This window comes from Capra hircus, chromosome 6, assembly GCF_001704415.2.
Source record: "Capra hircus breed San Clemente chromosome 6, ASM170441v1, whole genome shotgun sequence".
NCBI classification, from domain to species: domain Eukaryota; kingdom Metazoa; phylum Chordata; class Mammalia; order Artiodactyla; family Bovidae; genus Capra; species Capra hircus.
Genome location: NC_030813.1, coordinates 114,865,985 through 114,876,911, shown reverse-complemented (window position 1 = coordinate 114,876,911; position 10,927 = coordinate 114,865,985). Strand labels below are relative to the sequence as shown.

Below are 10,927 nucleotides of genomic sequence, written 5' to 3'. Positions count from 1 at the left end.
TAGGGATACAGATAGCCTGCATCTGGGCTCCTGCCCCTGAAGTCCCATCCAGCCTGGCTCCTGCCCCTCTCCCAACCTCATTTTCCTTCCCTCACCCCTTCAGCCCCTGAACAGGGTGTTTCTCACTCTTAGAATTTGGAAGGCCATTCCCCTCACCCCCACCCTGTTCCCTCTGCCCAGAATGCTCACCCTCTATCTTTTCCCAGTTGAAAACTCAGATTAAATGTCTCCTCCCATCATCCAGCTGAACATGGTCTTCAGGCCTGTTCATCAGCCCACCTCCCTGTTATTTTCCAGATCCTCAGCCAGACACTCCCCTGATGCCAAGCTTCCTTCAGTATTTAAACACTTTGGATCGAACGTCTTGGGATTACAGTTAAAAAAATATGTTTTCTTGAGACTTCCCTAGTGGTCCAGTGGTTAAGAATCCTCTTTGCAATGTGGGGTATGGGGATTTGATCGCTGGTTAGGGAACTAGGACCTCACATGCCTCAGAGGTGTTCAGTTAAGTTCAGTTGCTCAGTCGTGTCCGACTCTTTGCAACCCCATGAATCACAGCACACCAGGGCTCCCTATCCATCACCAGTTCCTGGAGTTCAGTCAAACTCACATCCATTGAGTCAGTGATGCCATCCAGCCATCTCATCCTCTGATGTCCCCTTCTCCTCCTGCCCTCAATCCCTCCCAGAATTAGGGTCTTTTCAAATGAGTCAACTCTTTGAATGAGGTGGCCAAAGTATTGGAGTTTCAGCTTTAGCATCAGTCCCTTCCAATGAACAAGCAGGATTGATCTCCTTAAGGATGGACTGGTTGGATTTCCTTGCAGTTCAAGGGACTCTCAAGAGTCTTTTCCAACACCACAGTTCAAAAGCATCAATTCTTCGGCATTCAGCTTTCTTCACAGTCCAACTCCCACATCCATACATAACCACTGGTAAAACCATAGCCTTGACTGGATGGACCTTTGTTGGAAAAGTAATGTCTCTGCTTTTCCACATGCTATCTAGGTTGGTCATAACTTTCCTTCCAAGGAGTAAGCATCTTTTAATTTCATGGCTGCAATCACCATCTGCAGTGATTTTGGAGCCCCCAAAAATAAAGTCTGCCACTGTTTCCACTGTTTCCCCATCTGTTTCCCATGAAGTGATGGGACCAGATGCTATAATCTTAGTTTTCTGAATGTTAAGCTCTAAGCCAGCTTTTTCACTCTCCTCTTTCACTTTCATCAAGAGGCTTTTTAGTTCCTCTTCACTTTCTGCCATAAGGGTGGTGTCATCTGCAATCTGAGGTTATTGATATTTCTCCGGGCAATCTTGATTCCAGCTTGTGCTTCTTCCAGCCCAGCATTTCATATGATGTACTCTGCATAGAAGTTAAATAAGCAGGGTGACAATATACAGCCTTGATGTACTCCTTTCCCTATTTGGAACCAGTCTGTTGTTCCATGTCCAGTTCTAACTGTTGCTTCCTGACCTGCATCCAGGTTTCTCAAGAGGCAGGTCAGGGGGTCTGGTGTTCCCATCTCTTTCAGAATTTTCCACAGTTTTTCTGTGATCCACACAGTCAAAGGCTTTGGCATAGTCACTAAAGCATAAATAGATGTTTTTCTGGAACTCTCTTGCTTTTTCCATGATCCAGCGGATGTTGGCAATTTGATCTCTGGTTCCTCTGCCTTTTCTAAAACATCAGGGAGTTCACAGTTCACATATTGCTGAAGCCTGGCTTGAAGAATTTTGAGCATTACGTTACTAGCGTGTGAGATGAGTGCAGTTGTGCGGTAGTTTGAGCATTCTTTGGCATTGCCTTTCTTTGGGATAGGAATGAAAACTGACCTTTTCCAGTCCTGTGGCCACTGCTGAGTTTTCCAAATTTGCTGGCATATTGAGTGCAGCACTTTCACAGCATCATCTTTCAGGATTTGAAAGAGCTCCACTGGAATTCCATCACCTCCCCTAGCTTTGTTCGTAGTGATGCTTCCTGAGGCCCACTTGACTTCACATTAGTGCTGCAAATACTGAGTCTGAGTGCTCCAGAGGCCTCATGCCACCACTAGGAAGTCCACGGGCCCCCGTGAAATATCCCACGTGATACAGCTAAGACCTGAAGTAGCCAAAGAAAGAAAAAAATGTTTTTAATTTTTCTTCATTGACTCATGCCTGTAACATTTGCCAAGAAGATCAACGCTTCGGGCCTTTGAATGTGCATTGCATACAAAGCCTTGCTGCAGTGCCTAACTCCTCCCCATCGCCACTCTCAGCCACCTGCTACTTGATGTAGTTTTACTCTGGGGAAGGAGGTTGCTGCCTGTGGTCCCAGCTCTCGTGACAGGTCCATGCAGGTGAAAGTGAAAGAAAGAAAGTGAAGTTGCTCAGTCGTGTCCTACTCTGTGTGACCCCATGGACTGTAGCCCACCAGGCTCCTCCGTCCATTGGATTTTCCAGGCAAGAATATTGAAGTGGGTTGCCATTGCCTTCTCCAGGAGATCTTCCCGACCCAGGGATTGAACCCGGGTCTCCTGCACTGTAGGCAGATGCCAGGGGACTAACGCAGGTGAGTGTGAGTGCAGGTCCCTCAGCGGGGTCCCACTCTGCAACCCCACACACGATATAGTCTGCCAGTCTCCTCTGTCCATGGAACTCTACAAGCAAGAATACTGGAATGGGTTGCCGTGCCCTCCTCCAGGGACGGTCTGGACACAGGGAATAAACCCAGATCTCCCACATGGCAGGCAGATTCTTCACCCTCTGAGCCACCAGGGAAGCTGTAACAGGACCATACTTGGTACCAAGTCATTATGGTCCATCCCAACCCAGTGACTTGGTAACTCCTTCCCTGCAACCCTTTTGTGGATCCTGAGCCAGTGAGGGAAGTGGATGGGAGGCAAAGCAGCAAGGGGATGCAGAGGGACAAGCGGCCAGAGTTTGCGAGGAGACTTCAGGGTTAACGCGTCCAAATAGCGGCAGGAACCAACAACAGCCAACAAAGCAAGAACTCAAAAAGGAGCAGGGGACAAGTGTGCCCAATGGGGTGGAGGGGGACAGAGGTCAGAAGGAACCAGGGTGGGGGACTGACACCAGAGCCCTCGCAGAGGCCTGGCAGACTATGGTCAGCTGAGCTACCAGAAGAGCTCGCACTCTGCTCCACTGATCACACAGTCCCCTGGCAGATTTACCAGGAAGCAGTTAACAAAACCTGGACAAAACAGAAGCCCCTCTCTCTTCCCCCAAGTAGCTCCTCCATGTCAGTCCACATTGTATCTCTCCCTCACCAGGTCCCTTCAAAACAACCCCAAGAAGTGTGTGAGACCGTCCTCTCTCCCTACTGCACCACCACCCAGAAAAGTCTCCAAGTCCACTGAGTCCCACCAAGAGACATCCAAAGCACACTCCCTGCCAAATGCAGGTCAAACAGTGTCATAAATCAGGAAGGGGACAGGATCCCAGGGATTCTGATGCAGGAAGGTCCACTGGGGAGGGTCCCAGGAAGGCTCCGATTTGGGGCTTCCCTTGTGGCTCAGCTGGTAAAGCCTGCAACGTGGGAGACATGGGCTGCATCCCTGGGCTGGGAAGATTCCCTGGAGAAGGGAAAGGCTACCCAGTCCAGTATGGTTGGGCTTCCCTTGTGGCTCAGCTGGTAAAGAATCTGCCTGCAATGCAGGAGACCTGGGTTCCATCCCTGGGTTGGGAAGATCCCCTGGAGATAGGAAAGGGTACCCACTCCACCAGTGGGTATTAATCATGAACTCCTTTTTGCCAAATTCAGACTTAAATTGGAGAAAGTAGGGAAAACCACTAGACCATTCAGGTATGACCTCAATCAAATCCCTTATGATTATACAGTGGAAGTGAGAAATAGATTTAAGGGACTAGACCTGATAGACAGAGTGCCTGATGAACAATGGATGGAGGTTCATGACATTGTACGGGAGACAGGGATCAAGACCATCCCCATGGAAAAGAAATGCAAAAAGCAAAATGGCTGTCTGGGGAGGCCTTACAAATAGCTGTGAAGAGAAGCGAAAAGCAAAGGAGAAACGGAAAGATATACCGATTTGAATGCAGAGTTCCGAAGAATAGCAAGGAGAGATAAGAAAGCCTTCCTCAGTGGTCAATGCAAAGAAATAGAGGAAAACAATAGAATGGGAAAGACTAGAGATCTCTTCAAGAAAATTAGAGATACCAAGGGAACATTTCATGCAAAGATGGGCACAATAAAGGGTAGAAGTGGTATGGACCTAACAGAAGCAGAAGATATTAACAAGAGGTGGCAAGAATACACGGAAGAACTGTACAAAAAAGATCTTCATGACCTAAATGATCACAATGGTGTGATCACTTATCTAGAGCCAGACATCCTGGAATGTGAAGTCAAGTGGGCCTTAGAAAGCATCACTACGAACAAAGTTAGTGGAGGTGATGGATAGTCCACTTGAGGTATATCAAATCCTAAAAGACGATGCTGTGAAAGTGCTGCACTCAATATGCCAGAAAATTTGGAAGACTCAGCAGTGGCCACAGGACTGGAAAAGGTCCGTTTTCATTCCAATCCCAAAGAAAGGCAATGCCAAAGAATGCTCAAACTACTGCACAATTGCACTCATCTCACATGCTAGTAAAGTAATGCTCAAAATTCTCCAAGCCAGCCTTCGACAGGACATGAACTGTGAACTTCCAGATGTTCAAGCTGGATTTAGAAAAAGCAGAGGAACCAGAGATCAAATTGCCAACATCTGCTGGATCATGGAAAAAGCAAGAGAGTTCCAGAAAAACATCTATTTATGCTTTATTGACTATGCCAAAGCCTTTGACTGTGTGGATCACAAAAAACTGTGGAAAATTCTGAAAGAGATGGAAATACCAGACCATCTGACCTGCCTCTTGAGAAACCTGGATGCAGGTCAAGAAGCAACAGTTAGAACTGGACATGGAAGAAATGACTGGTTCCAAATAGGGAAAGGAGTACGTCAAGGCTGTATATTGTCACCCTGCTTATTTAACTTCTATGCAGAGTACATCATGAGAAACGCTGGACTGGAAGAAACACAAGCTGGAATCAAGATTGCCGGGAGAAATATCAATAATCTCAGATATGCAGATGACACCACCCTTATGGCAGAAAGTGAAGAAGACTTAAAGAGCCTCTTGATGAAAGTGAAAGAGGAGAGTGAAAAAGTTGGCTTAAAGCTCAACATTCAGAAAACGAAGATCATGGCATCCGGTCCCATCACTTCATGGCAAATAGATGGGGAAACAGTGGAAACAGTGGCAGACTTTATTTGGGAGTGGGGGCTCCAAAATCACTGCAATATTGATTGCCGCCATGAAATTAAAAGATGCTTACTCCTTGGAAGGAAAGTTATGACCAGACTAGATAGCATATTCAAAAGCAGAGACATTACTTTGTCAACAAAGGTCTGTCTAGTCAAGGCTATGGTTTTCCCAGTGGTCATATATGGATGTGAGAGTTGGACTGTAAACAAAGCTGAATGCCAAAGAATCGATGCTTTTGAACTGTGGTGTTGGAGAAGACTCTTGAGAGTCCCTTGGACTGCAAGGAATTCATTGGAAGGACTGATACTGAAGCTGAAACTCCAATACTTTGGCCACCTGATGGGAAGAGTGGACTCATTTGAAACGACCCTGATGCTGGGAGGGATTAGGGGCAGAGGAGAAGGGGATGACAGAGGATGAGATAGCTGAATGGCATCACCGACTCAATGGACATGAGCTTGAGTAAACTCCAGGAGTTGGTGATGGACATGGAGGCCTGGTGTGCTGCAGTCCATGGGGTCACAAAGAATGGGACAGGACTGAGCGACTGAACTGACTGACTGACTGACCCACTCCAGTATTCTGGCCTGGGGAATTCCAGAGAATTCCTGGAGAAGGGAAAGGCTACCCACTCCTCCAGTATTCTTGGGCTTCCTTGCTGGCTCAGCTGTTAAAGAATCCTCCTGCAATGCGGGAGAGCTGAGTTCCATCCCTGGGTTGGGAAAACCCCCTGGAGAAGGGAAAGGCTACCCACTCGAGTATTCTGGCCTGGAGAATTCTGGCCTGGTTGCAGAGTCAGAAAGGACTGAGCGACTTTCAGTTTCACTTTCCAGCAGCATGGGCTCGCCCAGGCGTCCTGCGTTTCCCGGGTGACAGGGTGCAGCGGCGGCCGCGATGACGTCAGGCCCGGGGGCGGCCCGCAAGGCTTGTCTGCGGCTGCGCGCGCACGCGCGCGCCCTCCTCTGCTTCTGGGATCTGGGTGGATCTCCACGGGACCAGAGTTGGGAGCCTGTGGTGTGTTCGCTGGGCCCTGCGGTGGCCGCGATCGTAGGGTCCGGCGACATCTGAAGGTCCAGTCCGCCTTTGCCCAGAGGGTACGCGGGGGCGGCGCGTGCAAAGGTTGGGGTAGGGTGGGTGGCAATCGCGTCTTCTGCGGAACTGCTGGGCGCAGAGGCTGCGAGGGCCGGCGGCCGGGCGGGTAAACCCGCGAGATGTATTGAGGAGTTCAGACACTTGGCGCCTGAGGTCAGCGGACAGCGGTCACCTAGCGGCGGGAGCATGGTCGGGTCTGCATGTTAGGGCCCCTTCTGAAATTGTCTGAAAGCGACTATTGCGCCCCCCAAATGGTATAGATGCACCCCCCCCGCCCCAAATGGTCTCGAGGTTCCGTTCCGTGCCTGGAACTGCTCTGGGTGTCCCGGTGAGTGGTAACAGCCTACTGGCCGTGCAGGATCAGCTGTCACCACCCCAGGCAGGTGCAGTGACTTTGCCGAGCTCGCCCCGCGCCTAGGCTCTGTAGTTGGGATCTGGCGCCAGGCGTCTGGCTTCAGATGTCTGTGTGTAGCGTCGCGCAGTGATGGCGGCGGCTGCAGGTGGCCTCTGACGGCTTGAGTCTGGACCGAGGTCGTTACGGCCATGCGCAGTCTGCTCACATATTCGCTTTCATCGCCTGGAAGGCGAGAGTACTGACTGTGCTGGGGTTCCTAGCACCTGGGAATCAGCTGCTCCAGCCACTCTCAGTGTTTGCTCAATAACTGGAGGTGGTTGTAAAATTTCTTGGGCTCAAAGAGAAAGGATAGGATTTGTTCAGTATTAGAGAGGTGCAGTGAGGGAGGGGCTTGGTAACTAATTGGATTCTGAGACAGCCAGGAGAGAGGACTTCCAGGCTGGCACTTTGGTTTATACATCAACTAACCCTATAAAAAATGTTTTATAGTTTTCTGAGTATAAGTTTTACACTTCTTTTGCTGAATTTATTTCCAAGTATTTTTATTATTTTTGATGCTGTTATAGATAGAACTGTTTTCTTAATTTCATTTTTGAGTTGTTTGCCATTAGTATATAGAAGTCAGCTGAGTTTTGCTCCCTGATCTTGTACCCTGCAAACTGGCTAGACTGATTTATTAATTCTAATAGTTTTTTAGTGGATTCCTTAGGAATTTCTGTACAAAATCATGTCATCTGCAGATAGAGATAGGTTTCTAATCTGGATGCCTTTTATATCATTTCTTGCTTAATTGCATTGGCTAGCACCTCTGGTCGGAGAAGGCGATGGCACCCCACTCCAGCACTCTTGCCTGGAAAATCCCATGGATGGAGGAGCCTGGTGGGCCACAGTCCATGGGGTCGCTAAGAGTCGGACACAACTGAGCGACTTCACTTTCACTTTTCACTTTCATGCATTGGAGAAGGAAATGGCAACCCCCTCCAGTGTTCTTGCCTGGAGAATCCCAGGGATGAGGGAGCCTGGTGGGCTGCCGTCTATGGGGTCGCACAGAGTCGGACACGACTGAAGTGACTTAGCAGCAGCAGCAGCAGCGCCTCCGGTACAGTGTTGACTAGAAGTGGTCGAGTGGACATCCTTGTCTTGTTCCTCATTTTAGGGGAAAGGCATTCAGTCCTTTATAGAGGGTTTTCGTAGATGTTTTTTTTATCAGGTTCAATAGTTTTATCAAACTATTTCCAGTTTTTTATCATGAAAGGGTGTTCAATTCTGTCACATGCTTTTCTTCATCTGTTGATACGGTCATTTTTGTCCATTTATTTTGTTGATATGATCATGTATTTTTTGTCCATCTGTTTTGTTGATATGGTGTATTACATGAATTGATTTTCAAATGTTGAGTCAACCCTACATTTCTGGGATATATCTCACATGGTTGTGATATATCATCTTTTAATATGTTGCTGGATTCACTTTGCAAGATTTATTGAGGATTTTTACTTTTGTATTCACGAGAGATAGTAATCTGCAGTTTTCTTGACATATCTTTGGTTTGGTTTCAATGTAATGCTGCCTTAATGGAGCACTTTACAGGTGTGTTCCCTCCTCATCTATTTTTTTTTTTTTTTCGGTAAGAGTGCATACATTTTAATTTTTCTTTAAATATTTGGTAGAATTCACATGGGAAGCCCTCTGGCTTTTCTTTGTGGGTGTTGATTCCTAACTGATCTGATTTTTATAGATCTGATCCCATGTTCCGTTTCTCCATGAGTCAGTTTTGGTAGATTGTGTCTTTCTGGGAACTTGTCAGTTTCATGGAAGTCATCGAGCTTGTTGGATACAGTTCATAGTATTCCCTTAGAATCCTTTTTATTTCTTTAAGGTTAGTAGTAATAGTCCCTCTTTGGTCCCTCAACTTAGTACTTTGTGTTTTCCCTCTTTTTTTTTTTTTTAACTGGGTCAATCAAGCTAAAAGTCCGTCAATTTTGTCAGTCTTTTCAACGAATCAACTTTTGTTTTTGTCGATTTTCTGCCTTCTAGTCCACAGTTTTTGCTCTAAGCTTTTGCCTCCTTCCTTTCTGCTTGCTCTGGAGTCAGTCTCTGCTTCTTTCTCGGCATCTTTTTTGTTTTAATTTGGTTTTGGTGTGTGTGTCTTAGTTGCGGCATGTGGGATCTAGCTCCCTGATTGGGAACTGAACCCATCTCCCTCACACCAGGAGCACGGGGTCTTAGCCAGTGGGCCACCAGGGGAGTCCTCTCAGCGTCTTAAACTGGTGGCTAAAGAGCTTGCCCAGGGCTCGTGTTCTGCGGAGTTCAGATCCCTCCTGTGCCAATTCTCAGTGGTGGGAGCTTGCAAATGACAGCGAGCTTCTCTGAATTGGGGTTCTTGCGTCTTTTGAGAGGGACAGTAGTGCTTGGCCCACAGTTTAAGGGATGAAATAAGCTGCTGTCTGTCGAGGGCACAGTCACTTTCACACAAAGTGGAAAAAGTCGCTCAGTCGTGTCTGACTCTTTGCGATCCCTTGGACTATCGCCCGCCGGGCACCTCTCTCCATGGAGTTCTCTAGGCCAGAACACTGGAGTGGGTGGCCGTTCCCTCCTCCAGGGGATCGTCCCAACACAGGGATCGAATCCATTTCCTTCTCCAGGGGGTCTTTCCAGCCCAGGGATCGAACCCAGGTCTCCTGCATTGCAGGTGGATTCTTTCTTGTCTGAGCCACCAGGGAAGCCCTCTGACACACAAGCAGGTCTTCACATGTGCCCTGTGGATCTTTCCCCTCCCACCCAGAAGACACAAGTTTTAAAACATCCCATGCCTCTCACAGTTGGGAGGCTGTAAACAATCACATGCGGCCGGATGAGCCTAATCAGGCAGGTCAGAGAACCTTCAGAGTTGTAAGTTGAAACACTCTTGTCACGCCCAGGAATTTTTATTAACTGGAGCTGCAAGTTAACTCCTCTGAGAGAAATGGTTATGGGGGAGAGCTCCCTGTAAAGTACTCTGGTTTGGGGGGAGATGCTCGGGAACAGGGGGTTTCCTGAGGCTTGATCACGCCTTTGCGTATGCCAAGCTTCCTTCCTCATGACCTTTGCCATGGGCAGAGTTCCTTACGCTGGCTCCCAATAGCGATCAGAGCTTGTCTGTCTGTCTTTCACATCCCGCGGCACGTCTGCCCTTGTTGGTGATGGCGTGAGAAGGACACGCACTCACTTGGGTTGCGTGTCTGTACAGGTGGCGGCCGGGAGTGATGGCGCCCCTCGGGGAGAGGAGCGATGACCCTGTGCTGCCGGACCCGCCCCAGGGGCCCCTGCACGTGGCCCGCGCCCGCGCTTCATTCCCCTGGAAGGAGCTGGCGCTGTTCTGGGAGGGCGAAGACACGCTGCGCTTCAAGGTGAGGCTGGGCTGGTGGCCGCTGGGCGCCTCGGTGGCACTTGGGGAGGGGGCTCCGCTGGGCTCCTGGTTCATCTGCAGAAAGATGGCGGGGGTCCTCGGGGAACTCTTGGGAGCCTGAAATGAATGGACACAGGCTGGGCTTTGTAAGCCTGGTGCCCTCTGCTCTCCTCTGAGAAGGCCTGTCATCTCTGTCCCTGTGTTTCTGAGTTAGACTGCCCACCAGAGGCAGCCTGTGGCCTTGAGGAAACCATGTAAGTCAGAGCCTAGTGAAAAATTCCGTACTTTGCCTCCAAATCTGCTATTCCCCACCTGCTGCATTTCCAGAAAGCCATCTTCTCAGCTCTGGAGAACGACCCCCTCTTCGCCCATCCCCGTGGCAGCCGGCTCTCGGTGGAGAAGTACCAGGAGCTGAACTTCCTGCGCTGTAAGAGGGTCTTCGAGTACGACTTCCTCCCCGTGGGGGACATGCTGGGCAGCCTGCCGAGGGTCCTGGCACTGATCGAATGCCTGGGCATGTACGACTGGTCCCTGGCCGCCAAGTTCTTCCTGCATGTGCTGGTGAGTCGCCCCGGGAGAGGGAGGAGGAGAGGGGGCCGCTCTCACGCTGGGCCCCGGGGCTGAGCAGTGCTCTGTCCACTGAACCTGAGACACGCTTGGCAGTTCCCTTCGTGGTTTCCTGGTTGGCAGCGTTTGCCCGCTTCTAGAGCTTTGCGAAACTTAATGCATCTGGGAAATGTTCATTTAAAGAGATTTCTAGAAAATGAGAAAGGAAATGGAAACAGAGACGAGGGACTTCCCTGGTGGTTCAGTGGCTAAGAC

The 10,927-nt window shown here is 49.2% G+C and overlaps 1 protein-coding gene across 2 annotated transcripts in view; it reads left to right on the top strand.

Annotated features, from left to right (window-relative positions):
- ACOX3 (acyl-CoA oxidase 3, pristanoyl) overlaps nt 6,205–10,927 on the top strand; it is a 52,631-nt gene continuing 47,908 nt past the window's right edge. The window contains exons 1-3 of one of the 2 annotated variants that reach the window (XR_001918220.1): nt 6,205–6,364; nt 9,947–10,106; nt 10,433–10,666. Coding sequence is in view for 1 of the 2 variants with exons in the window: in XM_018049794.1 (XP_017905283.1) it covers nt 9,963–10,106; nt 10,433–10,666 (378 nt within the window). In the remaining variant the exon portion in view is untranslated. The remainder of the gene's footprint in view (nt 6,365–9,946; nt 10,107–10,432; nt 10,667–10,927) is intronic. The other variant, XM_018049794.1, reaches the window with a different exon arrangement.